Source organism: Bufo gargarizans, chromosome 6 (genome assembly GCF_014858855.1).
Source record: "Bufo gargarizans isolate SCDJY-AF-19 chromosome 6, ASM1485885v1, whole genome shotgun sequence".
NCBI lineage: Eukaryota > Metazoa > Chordata > Amphibia > Anura > Bufonidae > Bufo > Bufo gargarizans.
Genome location: NC_058085.1, coordinates 303,479,619 through 303,504,870, shown reverse-complemented (window position 1 = coordinate 303,504,870; position 25,252 = coordinate 303,479,619). Strand labels below are relative to the sequence as shown.

Genomic DNA, 25,252 nt, shown 5'->3' with positions numbered 1-25,252 from the left:
GTGAGGGCTTGTTTTTTGTGGTACAAGGTGATGTTTTTATTGCTACCATTTTGGGGTACATATGACTTTTTGATTGATATGTTTTTGTGAGGTGAGGTGACAAAAAAAACTGTTTTGGCATAATTTTCATTAGTTTTTTCTTTACACTGTTCACTTGATGTGATGTGATGATGTGATATTTTTGTAGAGCCAATTGTTACGAATGCGGTGCTACCAAATATGTCTATTTATTTTTTATTTTTTTACATTTAACACAATAAGAGCATTTTTAGAGTCATTGATTTTTTCCTGGCTATGGTCTTGTGTGGGGGCTCATTTTTTGCAGGATGAGGTGGCATTTTTATTGCTACTATTCTGGGAAACATATGACTTGTTTTTTGGGAGGTGAGCTCACAAAAAATATGTTTTGGCGCAATGTTTCCTTTTTTTTTTTTTACGGTGTTCACCTGATAGGGTAGATCATATAATATTATCATAGAGCCGATCGTTGCGGACACGGTGATACCAAATATGTCTATTTTTTTATTCAGTTTAAAAAATAAAATAAAAAAATGGATTTGGGGGTATTTTTTTTATGTGAAACTTATTTTTTTTCAAAACACTTCATTTTTGTATTTCCTTTTATTTTTTATTTTACAGGCTGTGTCCCCCATGAGGTCATATAAGACCTCTGGGGGACATTTAACTTATTTTTATTTTTTCATTTTTTTAACTATTAATTTCTCCTGTAACTGGGGCTGACATAGTAGCTCCAATTACAGGGGAAATACGCCCCTCAGAGAGGCTATGCTGCATAATACAGCACTGTACAGCCTCAGTGCAAGGCTGATCGAGGTCTATGGAAGACCCAACTGCCCAAGGATGTTTATAGTCCATGGGCTGTCGGGAAGTGGTTAACTGTAGATGAAGGCTGCACTAACCTAAGTGAAAGATTAGGGCTCTCTATATGATATCTGTACAAATATAAAAGACTTCAGTTACATAATGCCTTACCATTAATAAAGTAATTGCCCCAGAACTTGCTTTAGGAGACTCCCCTTCCTAAAAGAACAGCATGTTGTTTTGTTATAGCTCATCCCTGTACTTTTCCTTTATAATTTAGAGAGGAAGAGGTTACAAGAATTGCATAATTTTTTAAGTCAACACAAGTGCATCCTCAATGAAGGACATGTATAAAGTATACATTACCTTCTGCTGGACGGACTTACGGCTTTAGCTTAAAAAAAATGGATGTGGCTATTAGATGGTTTTCTGTTTTGGTTAAATTTCAGTCAATTACAGTAGGTTTATTTTACTCAGCAGTGAATGGAAGTATTTTATAATGAAACTGCATATAATGCACTGGTCTAGTCAGAGATGTGTATTTGTGAAACACCTTTGAAGAAAACTATGGTCCACCTTATCTCAGATTTAAAGAGTTTAGGTTAACCTAAAAAAAAAAACAGTTGTTTTTGATGTTTTGGTAGTTGAAATTAATAAAACATACTAACAAACTTTAAATATGTTGTTTTTACAAATGTCCAAATTTCTGTGCTGGTCTCACCGTCCCAGAAGCTCCAATTCCATAAAGAACTTCCTCCCTTTGTCTCTCTCTCTCCCAGTTGATGTTCTTAAAGGGGTCTGTCTGTCTAACTCAGTTCATTAGCTAAGCTGCCCCCCTTGTTCATTAAGGCTGAAGCAGAGACAGAGAAGGAGGTTATTGTAGCTAATGGTCAAACAGTCAGACCCTTCATCATTTCACTGACACAGAGAGGGAGAGGTAATATAGCTTCAGGACTTTTATATAGCAAAGTGTTAAGATTTCAGTGCCGACAAAAATTAACATATATATATATATTTTTTTTTTTACTTGAAGCAACATTTAAATGACTATATCCATACAGTGTGTATGGATATAGTCATTTAAATGTTGCTTCAAGTAAAAAAAAAGTGCTGCTAAGTACAAGTACAAGTGCTGCTAAGTGTTAGCAGCACTTGTAAAACCTGGACTATATTTCAGAAATGTGCTATACTTGCATGGCTAACATATTATTTAAAAAGATAACCTAAGGCCTCTTCATACGAACGTATGGCTTTTTCAGTATTTTGCGGTCTGTGAAAAATGGATCCGCAAAAAATATGGATGACGTCCGTGTGCATTCTGTTTTTTGTGAAATGGAACAGCTGGCCCCTGATAGAACAGTACTATCCTTGTCCATTATGCGGACAATAATAGGACATGTTCTATCTTTGAACAGAACGGAAAAACGAAAATACGAAAACGGAAGGCATACGGTGTACCTTCCATTTTTTGGGCGGATCCATTGAAATGATTGGTTCCATATACGGTCCATATACGGAACTCAAAAAACGGAATGTAAACTAAAAAAAAAAAAAAATTAATATGCAAGAGGCCTAAGGGCTCATGCACACAAACGTATTTTCTTTCCGTGTCTGTTCAGTTTTTTTTGTGAACCGTATATGGAACTATTCATTTCAATGGGTCCGCAAAAAAAACCTGAAGGTACTCTGTGCATTCTGTTTCCGTATGTCCATATTTCCGTTCCGCAAAAAAATTTGAACATGTCCTATTGCTGTCTGCATTGCGGACAAGGATAGTGCTGTTCTATTAGGGGCCAGCTGTTCCATTCCGCAAAATATGGAATGCACATGGATGACAGTCGTATTTTTTGCGGATCCGTTTTTTGCGGACCACATAATACATACCGTCATGTGAACAAGCTCTAACAGTGAGGAAAAATGTATCAAAGCAATTAAGCATTTTTCTCTCACTTTACAAAATGGTATCTAACTCTCCACCATTATGCAAGTTTCCCCACACTTAATAATGCTCTGTTTGTAAGTCCATTTTTAAAGGTTATGGTATTGTGTTCAACAAGAAGTGCAGTATTGTTATTAGGACCAAGGAGATCTGTCTACAAAGCGGGAAACCCTCGCTGTATGATGTCTGTATGCTGAAGCATGACACAAAAAGAGGTGAGACAACCTCTTTAAAGAGGACCTTTCATCACTCATAGAAACATAGAATGTGTCGGCAGATAAGAACCATTTGGCCCATCTAGTCTGCCCAATATACTAAATACTATGAATAGCCCCTGGACCTATCTTATATGAAGGATGGCCTTATGCCTATTCCATGAATGATTAAACTCCTCCACTGTATTTGCAGCTACCACTTCTGCAGGAAGGCTATTCCATGCATTCACTGCTCTCAGTAAAGTAATACTTCCTGATGCCCCTCTAATTTAAAACTATGTCCTCTTGTAGCAGTTTCTCTTCTTTTAAATATTCTCTCCTATTTTACCGTGTTGATTCCCTTTATGTATTTAAAAGTTTCTATCATATCCCCTCTGTCTCATCTTTCTTCCAAGCTATACATGTTAAGGTCCTTTAATCTTTCCTGGTAAGTTTTATCCTGCAATCCATGTACTAGTTTAGTAGATCTTCTCTGAACTCTCTCCAAAGTATCAATATCCTTCTGGAGATATGGTCTCCAGTACTGCGCACAATACTCCAGATGAGGTCTCACTAGTGCTCTGTAGAGCAGCATGAGCACCTCCCTCTTTCTACTGGTAATGCCTCTCTCTATACACCCAAGCATTCTGCTAGCATTTCCTGCTGTTCTATGACATTGTCTGCTACCTTTAAGTCTTCTGAAATAATGACCCCTAAATCCCTTTCCTCAGATACTGAGGTTAGGACTGTATCACTGATGTTATGTTCTGCTCTTGGGTTTTTACGCTCCAGGTGCATTATCTTCCACTTATCAACATTAAATTTTAGTTGCCAGATTTTTTACCATTCCTCTAGGTTTCCTAAATCCTTTTCCATTTGGTTTATCCCTCCAGGAACATCAACCCTGTTACAAATCTTTGTGTCATCAGCAAAAAGACACACCTTTCCATCGAGGCCTTCTGCAATTTCTCTGATAAAGATATTAAACAATATGGGTCCCAGAACAGATCCTTGAGGTACCCCACTGGTAATAAGACCCTGGTCTGAATATACTCCATTAACTACAACCCTCTGTTGTCTGTCCCTCAGCCACTGCCTAATGCATTCAACAATATGGGAGTCCAAGCTCAAAGACTGCAATTTATTGATGAGTTTTCTATGTGGGACAGTATCAAAAGCCTTACTAAAAGACTAGATAAGCGATGTCTACTGCACCTCCGTCATCTTTTATTTCTTATTTCTCTATTTGTTTTCTATATATTTTTTTTAAGGTACAGTAATTCAAATGGAAGTTTGGGGGTGGGGGCCTCCCACAGAGGAGAGATCGAGGTGCTGGTAAAACAGCCTGACCTTGATGTCTCGTCCATGAAGGGAACCCACCCCAAGTCTACAAGAAGCCAAAGAGTTCCATTTCTGCTTTGAGTCCATTTGGCAGTAATGTGTCAAATTCGAAAATTCTCCACGATTCTATTCTTAACATGTCTAATGCAATTTCCCCCCTCCTTTGTCTCGTAACTTTTTCTAAAGCTGCAAACGTAAGCATTGATAGATCTTTATTGTGACACTCTTTGAAATGTTTTAATAAGGAATGTTGTACAAAGCCCTTCTTATATTGTTTATGTGTTCAGCTATTCTCTTTTTTAGAGTTCTTTTCGTTCTTCCAATGTATTGTTTGTCACATGAGCACTGTATAATGTAAATTACGTCTGTTGAGTTACTCAACAGACGTAATTTACATTATACAGTGCCCATGTGACAAACAATATATTGGAAGAATGAAAATAACTCTAAAAAAGAGAATAGCTGAACACATTAACAATATAGGAAGGGCATTGAACAACATTCCTTATCAAAACATTTCAAAGAGTGTCACAAAAAAGATCTATCAATGCTTATATTTGCAGCTTTAGAAAAAGTTACGAGACAATGGAGGGGTGGAAATCACATTGCACAGATGTCAAGAATAGAATTGAGAATTTTCGAATTTGACACATTACTGCCAAATGGATTCAATGCAGAAATTGAACTCTTTGGCTTCTTGTAGACTTGGGGTGGGTGCCCTTTATGGATGAGACATCGAGCTCAGCCTGTTTTACCAGCACCTCGATCTCTCCTCCATATGAGGCCCCCACTGCCATACTTCCATTCGAATTACTGTACCTGAAAAAGAAGAAATAGAAAACAATTAGAAAAATAAGAAAATCTCTCTGAATAACCAATAGATATCATCTTCACAACACATTGCTAGAAAAAGCACACTTAAACCGCAGAGATAGAAAAGAGATGCATTATATACGGCTAAGATGTATGATATATTATGTCTATTGAACAATTAAAGGGGTTGTCCAAGTTATATTTATTGATGACCTATCCTCAGGATAGGTCATCATTATCAGATCAGCAGGGGTCCGACAACTGGCACCCCCGCCGATCAGCTGTTTGAAGAGAAGGCGCGTGCCATGCCAGCGCTGCCTCCTCTTTACTGTTTACCTTCTCGCCTTTGCATCTGCAGCAGGTGTAATTACACTCAAGCCGTCCCATTCATTTCTATGGTATGGATCGCTCCTATACAAGTGTATGGGAACGATCCGTCCCATTGAAATGAATGGGACGGTTAGGTGTAGTTTCACCTACTCACCGCTGCAGATGCAACAGCGAGAAAGAAAACAGTAAAGAGGAGGCAGCGCTGCCTTCTCTTCAAACAGCTGATCGACGGGGGTGCCTGGTGTCAGACCCCCGTTGATCTGATATTGATGACCTATCCTGAGGATAGGTCAGCAATAAATTTAACTTGGACAACCCCTTTTAATTGTGGAGAGGATTTACTGTGTAATAAATATTTTGCCATCTTTATTACTTGCTTTTATTTTCACTAATTATTTCAGTTTGTGATATGAGAAATTGATACCTCATATGTGGAGAGTAAGGACTGGGGATTAACACTGAGGTGCTGATCCATTTCGGATCTTTCAAATGACATCCTCAAATGATCCCTGCCCGATGTAGCTATAAAAACACTCTGTAAATTGCAATTGTATACCACTGAGGAAGGAGCGTGCAAGCTCCGAAACGTGTCTGGTAATTTAAGATATACGACCTAAGAAGAAATTGTCTTGAATGATATGTTCAAAAATCGATGACGACAAATTTATTGAAAGAAAAGAGCATCAACATCTATAGAGGGTATTGTAGCGGATATTCAGCTGGGGTGAGATTCCAACAACGTCGTAATCCAGCGTTTACCCAACAATCCGGAGCAAAGGCAAGTGTACTAACACATGGGACGCCACATGTAGACGCCAACCTCAGGAGAGACATTGCTGCAGCTGTACTGCGCAGTACATGGGAAGCTATTGCCGGTGAGAATACAAAAGCTACTCCCGGTGAAAACATTGAGGCGGTAATAAAGCTGCACAGCAGCGATAACAATTTGAGTATATATATGTGTATATGGATACCAAGCTCAGTATGGACAATTACTATAAGTGAACTAGGATGTGACAGACAAATTTAACAAACAAAGGGATATAGACTGAAGAAAATTAACAATTTAAGAGGCACTATCACTCTATTTATTATTTTACACTGGGCAAAGTAAAGGACATTTAATGAAATTATATATCTTCAATTGAATATCAACTAATAATTCTATATCACAGATCACTATATTCACATTAATTTATAATTTTTTCTTAAAAAAAAAGAAAAAGTTTTTTATAATCACTTAAATGAAGAATATATCCCTTTGATTAATCATGGAGAAAATTGATTTCTTGCACTAATCATGAGAATATCGATTTAGGCAAAATTACAGTAAACAAGGACATTAAATTGACTCATTTGGACTATTTTTTATATATTTTTTTATTAATATTTTCTATTTTTAATTATATATATATATTATATGTTTTTTATTAATTTTTTTATGCAGTAAGCATTGATATGATAGAGTTGATGAAATAATATATGAAATAATTAGTCCTTTTTTATAAATAAACAGAACGTGGATTCTCAATACAGTCCTGGATGATAGAGTACATGTTAATTTAGTTAACCATACATACATTTTTCTGTGAGGTTTTACAGGGTAAACCTGTTTTAACAGAGCACCTTATTACACAAATCACGACTCGTGAGACACCACATAACTATTTATTTTTTGAGCAATTTGTAAACATCTATTTGTCTCACCAAGCAGAGTTCTGCACCTGTGGTGGGGTGTCCCCGTAGCTCAGGATGTTCCTCCTGCTGCTTGCTTAAAAAGGGAAGGACATCTTGGCTGACCCTACCAATCTTGCGCCTGCACCACTGCTTAGTTTAGAGGCATGAGTGCAGAGTCTCTTCTTCTGCTCCTATAGCAGAGACTTAACATGCGCTGATACTCCTCTGGATAGCAGAGCATGAACAGTTGCTGCTCCAGCATCAGTGTCTCTGGGCTTGCGCCTCTAATTGGGGCAGTGGCGCAGGCAGGAGATTGTCAGTGGTGTAGGCATAAGATTGTCAGGGCCGGCCGATACGCCAGTCAAGTGGCAGGAGTAGTGTCCTCAGCTTCGAGATATCCGGCCACAGATGCAGAAATCAGTTGCCTCATCTCCAATTTTATGTTTTGTCAAATTGTTTTACTGAAACCTCAGACACCCGTGGATGAAAAGGTTGTGTGAGCACAACCATTCATTCAGATCAGTGCATGCATATCTGTGCAGGACAGTCTCTTCTACATCTTAAAAAGTGCACAAGTTAACTGCTAGTGCTGAACGAATCAAAGTATCCAAAGTGAACTTCAATTTGAATTTCACAGAAAATTTGATTTGCCGAAAATCCAAATTTCCTTGTGCTTTGTGGTAAAAATTCAATTTTCCCTGAAATCACGGTAAAAATAAGAAAAATCATACTCACCTAATTCATTTTAACGTGAGGAGGCCGCCCCAGCCATCTTGCTCGAAGATCATATGCAAAATCTTGTGCGCGTTGATGTATGACGTCTAGTGTTGGTCGAGCACCAAAGTGCTCGGGTGCTCGAGTAGAACACCTCGGGATGCTCGGGTGCTCTACAGAGCACCTAAGCACAATGGAAGTCAATGGGAGAACCAGAGCATAAAAACAGGCCCCCTCTGCTCTGAAGAGGGGAGGGTGTCTAGCTCACAGGAAAAGGTCAGAAATTGATGGAAACACCACTGAAATGGTTTGGCAACAGCATGGGTAGGATGTCTGGATGGATCTTGGACTCCCAGTTCGCTGCTGGGAATGATGTTGCCCGAGTAGTATGCCACTTTTACAGACTGACAATAATACACACCAAACCAAAGAACTCGATTTTAGAGGAAACATTTTAAGGAAATATTCTTTCCTATATATTTACTTGTATATAAAGTGCAAGTGCTGTCCCAAACATTTGGCGTCATCTTCTGGTTTTATCCGTTTTTCCAGACGGGACCTTCTGCCAGACATCAGGGCGAGGCAACACAGGAAGAGGGACACTGTGATCCGCAGGAAGCCATGAAGTAATGTCTATAGGATTGATGCCTAAGATATCCCAGGCTGGTGTCAGGTCGGAAGGAGTGCGGATGATGATATGCCTCCCGTTCCTGGTGAAGGATAAGCCGAACGGGTACAACCAGCGGAATGGCGTGGACGCCTGGACGTCCTGGAAGAAAAGCATGAAGCTACCCTCAAACTGGATCTGCGCCGTATCTCCGTAACTCAAAAGTCCACATATAACATCACGTGGTGGCTCGTTGGGTTTTGGCGTAGGTCTCAGAGCCCTGTGGATCATTTCTATGACAACTCTATCTGACCTGTCCTGGCCTAGTAGGGAAGTAAAGATCTTGCGCGTGGCCGACTGGAGCACCTGAGGCGAGAACGACTCAGGGAGACCGTGGATGCGCAGGTTCCGTCTTCTGCTGCGATTCTCCTGGTCTTCTAGGCATAAGTATGCTTCATTAAGTAGATCTGTATGGGCTCTGAATGCCTCTCTGACTTTTTCGCCTCCTGGGTGTCTCAGCTCCTCCTTAATGTCCGCCAAATCTTTCTTTAATGGCAATAGTCCAGATTCCAGGACTGCCCGAAATGGTTTCTGAAATGGGGAGGCTCGATGGCGGGATCCGGCTTTGGATGCATCAGATATGCTGCCGGTCTCCGAAAGGTCCTCTATATCTGAGTGCTGAGTATCGCGTGGCGCCATCTGGGCCACACCGACGCCTATATTGTAAGCTTCAGATTTCAGATATTTTTCCATGTCAGGCTATTTCATGCAACCCGGTTTCGAGTCTGCTTGATCTTTGGGCTTGTCCTTGCCAAATGTCCCCATATTCGATCGGGTGCAGAACTAATTGCAAGGTTTAACTGCCAGCTCGGATGAGGAGTACAATTTCAAGCCTCCATTCAGTAGTACGGCCAGGCTCCGCCCCCTCAATCAGTATTTTGTGGAAGCAGGTGTATTGCAGCCCTCAATCAGTATTTGGTGGAAGAAGGTATATATATATATATATCAATAGCACCCCTCCATCAGTATATTGTGTAAGAAGGTTTATGGCACCCCTCCATCAGTATTTGGTGGAAACAGGTATATGGCACCCCTCAATAAGTATTTTGTGGAAGCAGGTGTATCGCAGCCCTCAATCAGTATTTGGTGGAGGAAGGTATATAGCAAGAGCACCCCTCAATAAATATTTTGTGGAAGAATGTATATGGCACCCCTCAATCAGTATTTGGCAGAAACAGGTATATATCTGTCCTCAATCAGTATTTGGCGGAAGCAGGTATATGGCACCCCTCAATCAGTATTTTGTGAAAGCAGGTGTATTGCAGCCCTCAATTAGTATTTGGTGGAAAAAGAAACATAGCAATAGCACCCCTCAATCAGTATTTTGTGGAAGAAGGTATATGGCACCCCTGAAGCAGTTTTTTGGGGGGCAACAGGAATATCACACCCGTTGCAATTAGTTACTCCAATAGCATTTGTCCCTCTATCTAGCTTGCGGTATCGCAGCAGAGCCGCACACAACTGCTGCACAATACAAATACACTATAATATAATTTCTATCATACCCCCTCTATATCACTCCTATCAATAGCACATCTATACCAGCCCTTAAAAGCACTTTTGTGGCCTTATTAGATAGCGTTTGGTGTCCCTAACTGTCCCTGCTCCAAAATGCAACCTCTCCCTACACTGACAAAACACATAATGTAAAATGGCTGCCAGATTGGGTTCTGTAATAGGGTTGGCGGTGTGTCCATGTGCTTAAAAGTGTCAACTGGCTGTCCTGTCCAACCTGAAGGATGTGTCACGGGTCAAAGTTCAGCGCTATGACAAAAAAATATGGCTGCGTGCGATTATCGCAATATGTTTGCATGTTCCACGAATGAGCATAGTTTGCTGCGAAATGACCGCCAGTCGAATCGCAAGGCCATCTCTATGAATGAATGTCACTGATATTTAGGATGTGCAAACATTATACAGGAGATACTTTATAGCGCAAGTAATGTCGCTGTCACCAGCTGCTAATAAAAAATTCCACTGAATGAATGTCACTGATATTTAGGATGCGGAAACGTTACATCGGAGGTATAGCACAAGTAATGTCGCTGTCACCAGCGGCTAATAAAAAATTACACTGAATTAATGTCACTGATATTTAGGATGCACAAACATTATACAGGAGGTATAGCGCAATTAATGTCGCTCTCACCAGCGACTAATAAAAATTGCACTGAATGAATGTCACTGATATTTAGGTTGCACAAACATTATACAGGAGGTATAGCGCAATTAATGTCGCTGTCACCAGCGGCTAATAAAAAATGACACTGAATGAATGTCACTGATATTTAGGATGAGAAACGTTATACAGGAAATGTAGCACAAGTAATGTTGCTCTCACCAGTGGCTAATAAAAAAATGACGCTCAATGAATGTCACTAAATGAATTTTACTGATAATTAGTATGCACAAATGTTATACAGGAGGTATATTGTGCAAGCTATGTCGCTGTCACCGGTGGCTAATGAAAAATTACACTGATTGCATATCACTGATATTTAGGATGTGCAAACGTTATACAGGAGATATAGTGCAAGTAATGTTGCTGTCACCAGCGGCTAATAAAAAATTACACTGAATGAATATCACTGATATTTAGGATGCGCAAACATTATACAGTAGATATAGCGCACGTAATGTCGCTGTCCACAGCAGCTAATAAAAAATTACACTGAATGAATGTCAATGATATTTAGGATGCACAAACATTAAACAGGAGGTATAGCGCAACTAATGTCGCTGTCACCAATGGCTAATAAAAAATGACACCGAATTAATGTCACTGATATTTAGGATGTGCAAACGTTATACAGTAGGTATAGCGCTAGTAATGTCGCTGTCCACATCAGCTAAAAAAAAATTACATTGAATGAATGTCACTGATATTTAGGATATGCAACCGTATCCAGGAGGTATAGTGCAAGTATTGTCGCTGTCACTAGCAGCTAAAAAAAAATTACACTGAATGAATGTCACTGATATTTAGGATGCGCAAACGTCATACAGGTGATGTAGTGCTGGTAATGTCGCTGTCACCAGTGGCCAAACAATTGCCCTGAATGTCACAGATATTTACTCTGCGTAAATGTAAAATAAAAGATGTAGCAAAGGTTGTGTCACTATCAGAAGCGGCACTAACAATTGCACGCAATTTAGCGCAGGTTGCGCTAATAATATATATTGCAGCCTGATACAACTATAGTCCTTAAAAGGACTTTTGGGTCTCTCTAACAATTCCATGCAATTTAGCCAGGTTGCGCTAATAATTATATTGCTGCCAGATGCAACAATAGTCTGTAAAATAACTTTTGGGTCTTTACCAAGTTTTTTTCACTAAAATATTACTATTTCACTCCCTACACTATCTGTCCTTTCTTCAGCACAGCTCTCCCTGACTAAGACTTAGCCGAACACGTGTCATCAGGTGCTATATAGCATCCAATGACGCGTTCCGGCCAGCCAATCACTGTAATGCCAGTAGCCAACATGTCTACGGAATTACATTGAGTGCCAGTACCTCAGTGCACGTTTATTGGCTGCATAGCCAACACTCGCCCAACACTTATGACGTCACTACGCTAGCCAGCATGATAACGTTATCATGCACTAAATATACATCTCATATGCAGCAATTAATGAAGAATGCAGCATCTGAGGGGTTCAATGACAGGGCTTGGCTCAATTGCTGTTCCCCTTCATTACACCTGCTAATTCCAAAAAATGCATTTTGTGGCAAAGTAATTTGGCACAAACCAAATTTGTTTGTAAAATTCGTCAAATCAGCCAAATCATTTTTTTAAAGAATTTCACTTTTCTCTAGTAACTGCCCTGTATCTTAAGATGCTGCCACCATGTACAAATCAACATTAGTAATAATCTATACTCTGTAGTTTCACTCCACATGGAATACGCTTAACATTTTCATGTAAACCAAACGGCAAAGGATTTTTTTCCCCCCTTTCCAATGTTTATTCAATCAAGACAGTTAAACACACTCCTTTCTGGGAGTATTTTGCAAGACACATTTTCTAAATTACACTAAATTATCCCTGAAGAAACATTCCACCTTTCAATCATCAAATATGATGAGCTCCAATGAAGAATATATTTGAGAGCATAGAAAAATGTATTTAAAGCAGGAAATATTCCACTCAGAATTACATAACATGGCATTATAATATTGAAAAAAATGCAGTCAGCTATTAGACAGAGGACAAAGCTGCAACAGACATAATAGTAGCTTCATAGTAAAGTAAACCACTAGAAACACAGTAATATACATGCGTTCACATTATTATGTAATCTGCAAGGACATATTCAAGCGTTTAAATTAACTGCAACAACAAGTTGTGCAGAGTGGAATCTTTCATGAGTCAGTTGTCAGTCAACGCGAGCAGATTTTATTGATTATGGAACAGATGGAGATTAGTATTTAAGGGAAGGTTACAAGAATCAGAGGTATATTCAAGATACAATCACAGGATTAAAATTTTTATTTAGGATATTATTATTATTATTATTTTTTTAACTAAGGGTAAATTCATATCTCCAACGCAAACTCTGGTATTCTGCTCTGGCAGAGGAGTATGTATAGAGAAGGTTTAGTGCTCTGGAGCAGGGATACATTGAAGTCTGGACCTTTGTGGACATTTGTCTATTTCCCCTATGCAAAGTTATAAACTTCTTACTTTATCTCAGTTAAAAGGGTTAATGTGCGCTGTTTAATACTGTGTAAATGCATTTTATATGTATGTTATGATATATATCTTATTAATTTGCACTGTATATTTGAGGCCCTGTGGAAAGGGTTAATGAATACTGAGAGACTTTTGGGACTTTGAATAAGAAGCTGGTAATTTTCCACAGCTGCCATAGGGTTCAAAGAACAGCATGGTTTGGAGGGAAAAAGCCAGACTTGTTTACCACCAAAACCAGACAGACTGACCCTTTGAATGTCTGGTTAAGGCTACATGCACACGACAGTTAAAAACAGACATTTTTAATGGACATTTATTTCACTGATGCGTTTCTCAGAGACGGACGTTAAAAATGGACCCATTCAATTGTATGAAGGCAGTCTGTCAGCGAAAACCTGACAATTTAGAGCATTGGTTTTAGAACAGACGTGTGATGGCCATTAAAAAATTTACATCACATGTCCATTTTTCACTGTTATGTGCATGTAGCCTTAGCTATGTTGTTATGTATGGAAACCTGTTTGTTTTTGGAAAAACTGCTGTGTCATTACCATTGAGTATCATTGAAGCTCTAATGTAAGCCTATGAGAGACAGGGGTTGAGACAATGTATCTGTGCTGAGCGTCTCCACTCCACCCCTCCCACTAGAAGGTTCTAGTTCAGCTAGAAACTGTATATAAGGAGAGCAGTCAGAGCACCTAGTGTTCTGCAGCTAGGGACCAGTGCTTGGAGGGGGAGACTCATGTCAGTCTGCATTAGTGATGAGCGGCAAGAGTCCTATTCGAATTCGCAATATTTTGCGAATATTTTTTAGAAAATTTGTTGAAAATTCGAAAATTCACATATTTTTTTAATCGGCAAGGTAATGATTGTGTAATATGCACATTTTCGTAATTCGAATTTTCGGATTCAAATTTTTTATTGCAAATTTTTCAACTTACAACTATTAGACAAAGAAGATTATAGCACTAAATTAGCTAAATTGCTCTATATTAGTTTTTTTTTATATTCGCTATATTGCTATAACTTAGTTTTTTAGAATATTCGTAATATTCTAAGACAAGAATATATAGCAATATAGCGAATATTCAAAAAAAACGAATATAGAGCAATTTAGCTAATATAGTGCTATAATCTTCTTTGTCTAATAGTTGCATTTTTTTTCTCATCTGAAGTTCAGATTGGAAAAAATTCCAACTATAAAAAAAATGATTATAGCACTATATTAGCTAAATTGCTCTATATTAGTTTTTTTTTCGAATATTCGCTATATTGCTATAACTTAGTTTTTTCGAATATTCGTAATATTCTAAAACAATAATATATAGCAATATAGCGAATATTCGAAAAAAACGAATATAGAGCAAAATTCGCAAACACTACTACTCCTAAAGTCAAGTATATTGCAGCCTTCTTATTGGCCCACAAGCTAGAAACAGGGAGGGATCATGTGTACTGATTTAAAAAAAAAAACAAATTAAAAAAAAAGGAATTTTTGGGGAATATTCAAAATTACGAATATATAACTATATTTAAAATATTCACAAATTTTCGAAGTACCTAGATTCGCGATAAAAATTCGAAATTCGAATATTCATGATCAACACTAGTCTGCATGAGTAACCAGAAGAAGACGCTGGGGTGGGGATGCTGAGCCACAAGCCATGGGTCCCAAGTCCTGTGACCAAGGAGCCACCTGGACTACTGAGTTACAAACCATGGGCTTCCAGCCTTTGGCCAGTGTACCAGCCTTCTGAGAGAGAGAGGGGGACAGCTAGCTTAGGCCTTTCCTCAGTATCAAACCCTTTGAATGTTAGGTAGGAAACTAGAGAAGCCAGCCCTATGCCTCACCTGTATTGTTTTGCACCTGAATTCCTCCAGTAAAGAAGAACACTGGTTAACTGCAGACCCTGACTCTCTGGAAATGAGCCCTGGCCCTGCATGGTCCTTATAAAGATAGCTAGGCCAGCAGACAGGTGCACCCACTGACCCATGTATCTCTACAGTAGCTTCTATATATGAGGGTATCTGTGATGACAAAGCCCCTTTGATTTTAAAAGATATGCCATGATTTTAATATTGATATAAGATTAGTAGTGGAAAACCACCTCACACCTAGCCAACCAGATGTTTTAAAGTAACTCCTAAAGTAGTGATCAGCAGGGCCACAGGGTGTGAGGTCACTGACGATCATATATTAATGGCTTATCCAGACAATAGACCACCAATGACAAAATACTGGAATACCCCTTTAAAATGGTTAGTTGCTTTCTGGCTACTGTTCACCATTGTGTTTGTAAGATGATTATATGGAAGTTACTAAATTAGCCTTTGTTGATATTTTGTGTCATTTCATGAGCCATGTCCAATCTTCTGTATTGTCCACATACAGGTCATGCGACCAGGAAAATAACCTCTATGTGATTCCTCTGAGATTAAAACACTCTGCGCCTGACACTAAAATCCCAACAGTACAATTGCAGATTGCATGTGCAATGTATTTAAATAGAGGAGATATCAAATGGAGGTGATTTGCCTGGTCACATCACCCTCCATCAGAAACCATATTATGGGTAAGACCTCTGTGTTGGCAGCACAAAAGACCTGCCAAAGAAAGGGGGATACATTATTAATTATAGAAAATGATGCAGTATTTCAACAAAGTCTATATTAGTAAGCGCATTATAATCATTTAACATACACATTGGTCAACAGTAACCAGAAAGTGGCCAAACCCTTTAAGGCCTAATCAATGTACATGAAAAGTAAGAATTACACTCAGTATTTCATGCCCAGACAATAAGAGTGAAAACAGCTAGAGTATTGTGCCATTAGATATGTATATATGCGTTAACCTTTCTCATCTGGAGACCTAAACAAATGCTAATCCCTGATGCTTCATTTCAAAATTGTGAAATATAGTTCAAGCCATAATGATAAGCAAAAGGGAAACATCAAAAATGTATGAGGGCTACTGCTGTGAGAGACTCTTTATAATCAACTCAGATGCTCAGAGGACTGGGTCACTTATGAGGGTTAAAGAGTTTTCTCACTTGGGTATTAGTATATTAATAGAAGCATTTGACTTACCGGAGGATCATGATCTTCAGCAACAACTGTAACAATAACAGTGCCCTTCATAGCGTCTGGAGCCACCATTCCCCAGTAGATGGCTTTGGTAAATACAGGTGAGAAGTCATTCATATCCTGAAAATGGAATGCAAAATGTGTTAATGTGCATTTTTGTTATTTTAAATGGATATAAATAGGAACATAGCAAATGGGACTTCAAAGAGTACACAAGGCACCTCCGTCAGTCCAATAAAACCCATTAACCAAAGTCAGCCCCCAGCAATCCCAATCCTATAAGTACAATGCAAGCATGGACCTCAGGAGAAAATATCACATTTTCAAAAGTGCTTAAATGTAATAATAACTGTAAGGAATTCCCTGCACACCTTTGAAAATAAGCTTTCTTGACTTTTAGATTCCTCCCAAGCTACTGAAATATGGTTAAGCAGAATGGGTAGCAGTGCATAAAAATAGACTTAATCAAATCAATATTTATGTATATACTGTGAATGTAATATTTATACGGCTCTTAGCAGATGTTAACATACAATTAACAATCCTAACCTGGCATATAGACATATCTCATGTGGGACCGCATATCTCATGCGGGACTGCATATCTCATGCGGGACTGCATCACTGTGCCATGAGTTTTACAAATCTGTAGCAATCATGTGTCAATCAAACAGGACAAAAATGGAGAAAAATAGCAAAAACCTTCTATTTAGGCTACTTTCACACTAGCGTTCGGGCGGATCCGTTCTGAACGGATCCGCTCATAATAATGCAGACGGAGGCTCCGTTCAGAACGGATCCGTCTGCATTATTTTTAGCATAGAACAGCTAAGTGTGAAAATAGCCTAGTACGGATCCGTCCAGACTTTCAATGTAAAGTCAATGGGGGACGGATCCGCTTGAAGATTGAGCCACATTGTGGCATCTTCAAACGGATCCGTCCCCATTGACTTACATTGAAAGTCTGGACGGATCCGCACGGATCCGCACGCCTCCGAACGGCCAGGCGGACACCCGAACGCGGCAAGCAGCGTTCAGCTGTCCGCCTGTCCGTGCGGAGGCGAGCGGAGCGGAGGCTGAACGCCGCCAGACTGATGCAGTCTGAGCGGATCCGCCTCCATTCAGACTGCATCAGGGCTGGACGGCTGCGTTCGGGTCCGCTCGTGAGCTCCTTCAAACGGAGCTCACGAGCGGACCAGCGAACGCTAGTGTGAAAGCAGCCTAACAGAGATGAGTACAATATTTGGTATCCCATGAAACGCAAATCCTCACTTTCTGGATACCAGATCACGGTGGTACAGATCTCTTCTTTTGTACTCTGTCTACACTTCTTCCCCTTTCTCTGTTGGAGAAATCTTAGTGTGCTAGGCCTATATAGCCACATCCGGCTAAAATGGGATTTAATCAAATATACAAGGTGTGTTAGAGGATAAGCAATGCTTTTTTCTGTTTGGTTGATGTATGACGACTAGTGTTAATAAAGTTAAGACTAGTGTTAATGAAGTTAAACGAATTGACTTCAATACGAACTTCAGGAAAAATTTGCCATAAATCAGAATTTCCTCCCCCTTCGTGGTAACGAATAGTTTTTTTTCCCTACACTTGTTACCACGTGAAAGTAAGAAGCCTAGGAACTAAGAAATGGGTAGGGGCAGATCCTCCGACAGTGGGACAGTGGAGAACAGCGGTTTATAATTTGATTAAGGAAGGAGTGATGGAGGGCCATAGTAAAAGAGTAAAAAGTATTGATGAACTTTGGAAAAAATGGTTACTTTAGGGCTGGATTGACGAAATATTTTTTTAAATATTTTTTTTATTATATACGTTCCCCCCCCCCCCCATAAGGGTGGTGGGAGGGTAAATGGAAAAAAGTAATAAATTCTTCAGGTATAGAAGAATTAGTTGGTTTGGGTAAAATGGAAATGTATTTATTCTTTGTGGATACTGAAATATTTGATATGTTTGGAATGCATATGTTTCCTTTTATGAAATGAAAATAAAGATTCAATTTAGAAAAAAAAAAAAAAAAGAAGCCTAGGAACGCCATTTGACTCATAATGCTCTGCAGCCAGCCAATCAGCAGATAGCCATCCCTGTGATGTCACAGCCCTATAAAAGCCTCATCTCGGGCGGTCCCCGCCATTTCACTGTGGACTAAGCATGGGGAGATATGTGGCAAGCGCTAGGGATGGTGTTTTATAAAGCTTTTAATTGTAGAATATTGAATAAGGAGAGTTCAGGAACAGTGCAGGCACAGTTTAGGGAGATTGTAGGAACAGTATTTAGACATTGTAGGTAGTGCATAGGAAGAACATAGGGAGACTTCAGGGACAATGCAGGCTCAGTTTAATCGCCCAGTGCATTTTGTTCAACTGCTGCGCCATTTATTTTTAAACTGTTCTGTTATACATAGACATACTGTGAATCTGTCTCAGCACCAACAGGCAGTCAAATATAGATGCAAGTTTATCTAGTTCACCTGCAGCACCATTTATGCTTAATCTATTCTGTTATACATAAACTTGCTGTGCATCAAACTGAAGATCAACAGATGGTCTAATATAGAAGCATGTTTATCTAGATCACCTGCTGTGCCATTCATATTTAATCTGGTCTGTTATACATAGACTTACTGTGCATCACACTTAGCGTCAAGAGGCAGCCTAATATATAGGCATGTGTATCTAGTTCACTTGCTGCGCCATTCATATTTAGTTACATTATTGGTTCAGTTACTGTACACTTTGGCCAACAGACAGTTGCCTGGGCCCTCTAAAGGAATGAGCAGTGGCAAAAATATTGCTTTAGCCGTCACAAGTAGCAACAGAAGAAGGAGTGGTGGTAGCCTCAAACTGTTTATTGAGTGCTTTTTTTTATATATTTTATTTTCTAGTAGTAGCCTTAAAATTTTCAATCAGTGTTTCATAATAATATTTATATCAATTGCTATTCTTGAAACCTCACATAATGCTTCTCTAGAAAAGAGACATGTAAGCTAATCTCCTTTCTAACAGGAATTTAGCTCTCTCTGGATAAGTACCCTTTAACAGAGCTAAGCAAAGAAACTTTGTCTGGGGCACTATTATGAAGGGCGCCAAGTGCGTATGAGGACTGTCGTAACTCAATCAACGTTCCTCTGGGTTTCTCTGAGAAATATATGAAAATTAGCATATCTTACATCTGCTGGCATCAGATAAATCTTAGGAACTCTAATTAAAATATATTTCTTAGAAACCCAGAGGGGCATTGCCTGGCCTACAATGTGTTGTACATGTACTATGCATACTAAGAGGTCTCCATAATGAAAAAGAGTATCTCCCAGACAATGCATATATGTTGGGAAACACAAAGTAGCATACTAACTGCTCCCTCTCATCACAAAAAAATTGGGTTCATTAGTCTAAATCTAAATTTCATGGGAAATTCTAGACGAATTTCCGAACTGTTAGAATCAATATGTTCATCCTTAATTTTAATCTACGGTTTGTGGTATTGAAAGGATGACCTGACAGATACCTGATATTATGGTTCCAGGTGCTCTACTAGTCTATGACCATCACTGCACTTATTATTCATATGCTGCAGTACTGTGGAAATGTTTTATGCAAGTGTGTAAAAAATGCTGCAAAGTAAGAATGCTTTGAAAAATAGACGTTAAAGGAGTTATCTTGGAAAAAGATATTGATGACATATCCTCAGGATAGGTTATCATTATCACATCGTTGAAGGTGCCGGCCTTGCCAGGGCTAGATCTACTGTTTCAGAAAGCCGCAGTGCTTACCGGAGCTCCCCCTAGCAGTTTACCAAGAACAACACCATATATTGTATAGTGGTTGTGCTTGGTATTGCTGGTTATCCCCATTGACTTGAATGGAGCTGAGCTGCAACTAGGCTATGTGTCAGGTGATGTCACTGGCCTAGGAAAAGGCTGGGTGCTCCATGAATTGGGGTTTCCAGGTGTCAAAAGACTGCAAATCTGATATTGCTGAACTATCCTGAGGATAGAATATCAATATATTTTCCAAGATAACTAGTGTTGAGCGCGAGAATTTGAATCACAAATTTTAATCGCGAATATTGCCACTTCAAGAATTTAGAATATGAGTGCTAAATATTCGTATTTTGCTAATAAACTATTAAAATTTCCATTTCTGAAAGCATTCTTACTTTGCAACATTTTTCCCTACCTATCTAAAACTTCTGTACAGTACTGTATGCCAAAGATAATGTTCTTTCTATGGTAGTGGGATAAATGATCGGAAAACAGGAAACCTAATTGTGACACTTTGGTCAAGTGATCGTCAGGGACAACAGGAGTTAGACCCGAAACTCATAATATAATTTAATAGTTAAGAGTTTTCTATTATGCCAGCATAATATTGTGTTGTTGACCAGATCTTTCTGGATCCCTCACAGCCTGCAATTGGCAGCACCCCCCATTGCAAGATGTTTTTATCTGCACAACGTGGAGATGTAGCGACGACCGTGTAGGGATCCAGAAGGACACAGGCATCAGGGACCAGGGAATTATTCTCTGTAAGAGGGGCCAAGGCATTGTGTTTGTGAGGGGGTTAAAGGTTTGGATAACCCCTTTAATATCTTATTGGTGTCACATATTATTACTATCCTAAGCACCATATATTGCACATGGTACACAAATATTTTTGTAAGTAAAGCTTAGTCAACCAGTGTCTTAACATTGCAGGACTAAGAAAAACAATAAAAACTTTTCAAAATGTTCATTTTATAAATGCTTCCCATTGCTGAAGTGGGTGGATGTGTAGGCTTATTGCTGCTAATATTTCTTATCATTAATATGTGTTCAATATGTATATCAGTGACATTATCAGTTTATAATAATACCCACTTAGGTATGAACACATGAGTTTTTAAACCATGCAAGGAATTGACACCTAGCAACCACATGTTTCATTTTTGGAAATTTGCCAGAAATGCAACATTTAATTTCATAAGGCTGAGTACCGCTATTAAATGTGCAAGAATCTTGCTGATATTGGCGTCATGCAAACATACCTATTCATGACAATAATCAACCTAGGTAATGAGAGATAATAATAATACAGCAATGACAGTAATTATAGCGACCTTTGTTTGTGTCGCTCTAATTAATTAGGATTTATTATACCGCATCTATTCATACACAGTATGAAAAAGTCAGTTCAATATGCTTCAACATTTTCTTGAAGGAATGCTGTGCAAAAATCAGGAATTGTGGCTTTTATAGCAATCTAGTATAATAGCGGATCTGCAGAAAATAAGTTACTTACAAACCTGAATAACCATCTACCCCCAACAAATACACATTGGTATTTCGACAACCTTGTTCTGTATGTTTTATTAAAGCATATGGAAGGGATAAAGGGAGCTTCCCTGTTTGGTAGTCCTGCGATCAGTCATAGTGGAGATTTGCTGTAGAGTTTAGCTTGTTTAAATGAGTTGTCCAGTGTTGTGAAGTTTTTATGTATGGCTCACAGTGCTTTAAAAAGAAGCCCATTCTCAACCTTACCAAACCGTAGCCACTTCTTCGTCCCTGCAGGACAGGCTCAGAATGCCAACAGATGCCTGGATAGCCAAGGCCCATTCACATGACCATATTTTTCTTTCAGCATCCAATCTGCGACTCATTCATTTCAATTGGGCCACATATGCAATTCCGTTCCGCTGCCCTGCAAAAAAGATAGATCATGTCCTATTCTTGGCCATTTTGTGCACAAGAATAGGCATTTGTATTATAGGACAGGACCTTCCGATCTGCATATCCCTGTATTTGCGGATCCACATTTTGCTTTCCGCAAAAACGGATGTGGTCGTGCGAATGGACCCTTACAGTCACTAATTGATTTAGCAGTTATCTACTGGCAAATCCGGCTCATAGAGCAAGGACCAGGAAGCGGAAAGCAGTGGGGACCAGAACAGCATTTAAAAAAAAATCAGTGGGCAATCAGGTAATGTAAGACTTTTTTTTATATTTAAGCCACAGTTATATATAATAATAATAATCCTTATTTATATAGTGCCAACATATTCCGCAGCGCCTTACAATTCAGGGGTTCATGTGCAAACAGTCATAAATAACATAGCAACAGACAAGTCGATTATTACAACAAGAGGAATGAGGGCGCTGCTTGCAAGAACTTACAATTTATGAGGAGATAGGGGTGACACAAAAGGTAGAAGTGCTTGTTATGAGAATATGGGAGCAGATATAAAGCCACATGAGCCGGTCGGCAGCCAATATACAAAGTGCTTCTGTGCTGGCTTAGCTTCAGGGAATGATAGATGGGCTATGGGAGGTTAGATCAAGGGAGATGATAGGCCACCCTGAAAAGATGTGTTTTCTTTTTAGCGAAAGCTTAAAACTGTGCATGTTGTGATTAAGCCTGATTTCTTGGGGTAGGGAATTCCAGAGAACCGATGCAGCTCGGGAGAAATCATGGAGCAGGGAGAGAGAGGTTCGGATTTTTGCGGAAGTCAATCGTAAGTCATTGGCTAAACGGAGAGCACGGGTAGGGTGGTAGACAGAGATGAGGGAAGAGATGTAGGGTGGTGCAGCACTGTGGAGGGCTTTGTGGGTGAGGACGAGCAGTTTGAATTGGATTCCACAGTGTATGGGTAGCCAGTGCAATGACTGACACAAGGCGGAGGCATCAGAGTAGCGGTTGGACAGATAGGTGACCCTGGCTGCTGTATTAAGAATAGATTGGAGAAGGGATCATCTGGTGAGGGGGAGGGCAATTAATAGTGAGTTGCAGTAATCAAGGCGGGAGTGGATCAGGGCAACAATGAGAGTTTCCATAGTGAGAAAGAGGTGGATACTAGAGATGTTTTTGAGGTGCAGACAACATGAGCGGGAGAGAGATTGAATATAGGGGGTGAAAGAAAGATCAGTGTCAAAAGTCACCCCGAGACAGCAGGTGTGCTGCCTAGGAGTGATGACTGTGTTGCACATTGAGAGGCAGACATCAGGTTATGTAGGTTAGTAGGTTGAGAGAACACAAGAAGTTCAGTTTTAGAAAGATTTAGTTTCAGATAGAGAGAGGACATAATGTTAGAGACGGCAGAAAGACAGTCACTGGTGTTCTGTAATACAGTAGGTGTGATGTCAGGGGAGGAAGTGTATAGTTGTGTGTCATCAGAATAGAGATGGTACTGGAAACCAAATCTGCTACTGCTCTGTCCAATTGGTGCTGTGTACAAGGAGAAGAGGAGAGGGCTTAGGACTGAACTCTGAGGAAATCCAACAGCGAGGAGGAGAGGTAAGGAACTGGAGCCAGCAAATGATACACTGAAAGAGCGACCACAGAGATAGGAAGAACACCAGGAGAGGGCGGTGTCCTTTAGGCTGATGGATTGGAGCATGGCGAGTAGGAGATGGTGGTCTACAGTGTCAAAAGCTGCAGAGAGGTCAAGGAGTTGCATTTTGCTATCAGGAGGTCATTTGTCACTTTGGTGAGGGCAGTTTCTATCGAATGCAGAGGGCGGACACCAGATTGTAATGGATCGAGCAGAGAGTAATCAGAGAGAGAGCGGGTAAGGCGAGAGTAGACCAGATGCTCCAGGAGTTTAGAGATGAAGGGAAGATTGGAGACTGGTCTGTAGATAGTTGTGCAGGATGGGTCGAGAGATGTTTTTATTAATGGAGTAATGATAGAGTGTTTGAAAGAGGAGGGGAAGATACCAGAAGAGAGGGAAAGGTTGAAGATTTTTGTTAGGTGAATGGGTGTCATGTATACACGTATATATATATATATATATATATATATATATACACACACACACATGAACAGAATTGTTGGCAAGCTTCTAGTAAAGAAAGAAAGGGCCACAATGGTCACTAAATAACTGAAAACTCACAATCTTTAACTCTCAATGAGACTTCTGCAACTGTCCACAGGTATTTTGTCCCACTCCTCAAGAGCAAACTACTCCAACTGTCTCATAACAGTGACATCCACAGAGCTCCAATAACAGTTACATCCACAGTGCCCCCAAAACAGTAACTTACATAGCAGCCCCATAACAGTAACATACACAAGCCCCCATAACAGTAATATGCACATATGCACAATAACAGTGACACCCACAGTGCCCCCATAACAGTGACATCCACAATGGTTCCATAACAGTGACATCCACAGAGCCCTCATAACAATGACATCCAAAGTGCCCCCATAACAATGACATTCATAGTGCCTCCATAACAGTGACAACCACAGTGCTCCACAACAGGGACATCAATAGTACCCTCATAAGAGTAGCATACGAAGCACCTCCATAACAGTGACAGCGAAAATCCCTCATAACAGTGACATCCACAGTGCCCGCATAACAGTGCCGTCCACAGCATCCTCATAGCAATGACATCCACAGTGTCCTCCATAACAATGACATCAACAGTGCCCCCCATAACAATGGCATCCACAGTGCCATCTTTCATCTTTGTTCATATTTTGTTATGTTGCAGCCTTGTGCCCGACTCCAATCAGAATAACTCCCTGGATCAACGACCCATCTCTAGTAGCTATAGCCTGTAATATTATTACACTCCAGAAATACATCCAGACCCCTCTTGAATTATTTTAGTAAAATCACCATCACCACCTCCTCAAGCAGAGTTCCATAGTCTCACTGCTCTAACTATAAAGAATCCTCTTCTATGTTTGTGTACAAACCTACTTTCTTCCAGACCCAGAGGATGTTATTAGATCTCCCCTGTCTTTTTTTCTAAAGTGAATAACCCTAATTTTGATAATCTTTCAGGGTACTGTAGTTCCCCCATTCCAGTTATTACTTTAGTTGCCCTCTCCAGCTCTGCTATGTCTGCCTTGTTCACAGTAGCCTAGAACTGTACACAGTACTCCATGTGTGGTCTGACTAGTGATTTGTAAAGTGGCAGAACTATGTTCTCATCATGGACATCTGTGACCCTTTTGATACAACCCATTATCTTA

At 39.7% G+C, this 25,252-nt stretch overlaps 1 protein-coding gene across 1 annotated transcript in view; it reads right to left on the bottom strand.

The window, feature by feature from the left end:
* PCDH15 (protocadherin related 15) overlaps positions 1 to 25,252 on the bottom strand; it is a 1,384,495-nt gene that overhangs the window by 481,670 nt on the left and 877,573 nt on the right. Inside the window, exon 20 of the mRNA XM_044299661.1 lies at positions 16,285 to 16,401. Within this exon, the coding sequence (XP_044155596.1) occupies positions 16,285 to 16,401 (117 nt within the window). The remainder of the gene's footprint in view (positions 1 to 16,284; positions 16,402 to 25,252) is intronic.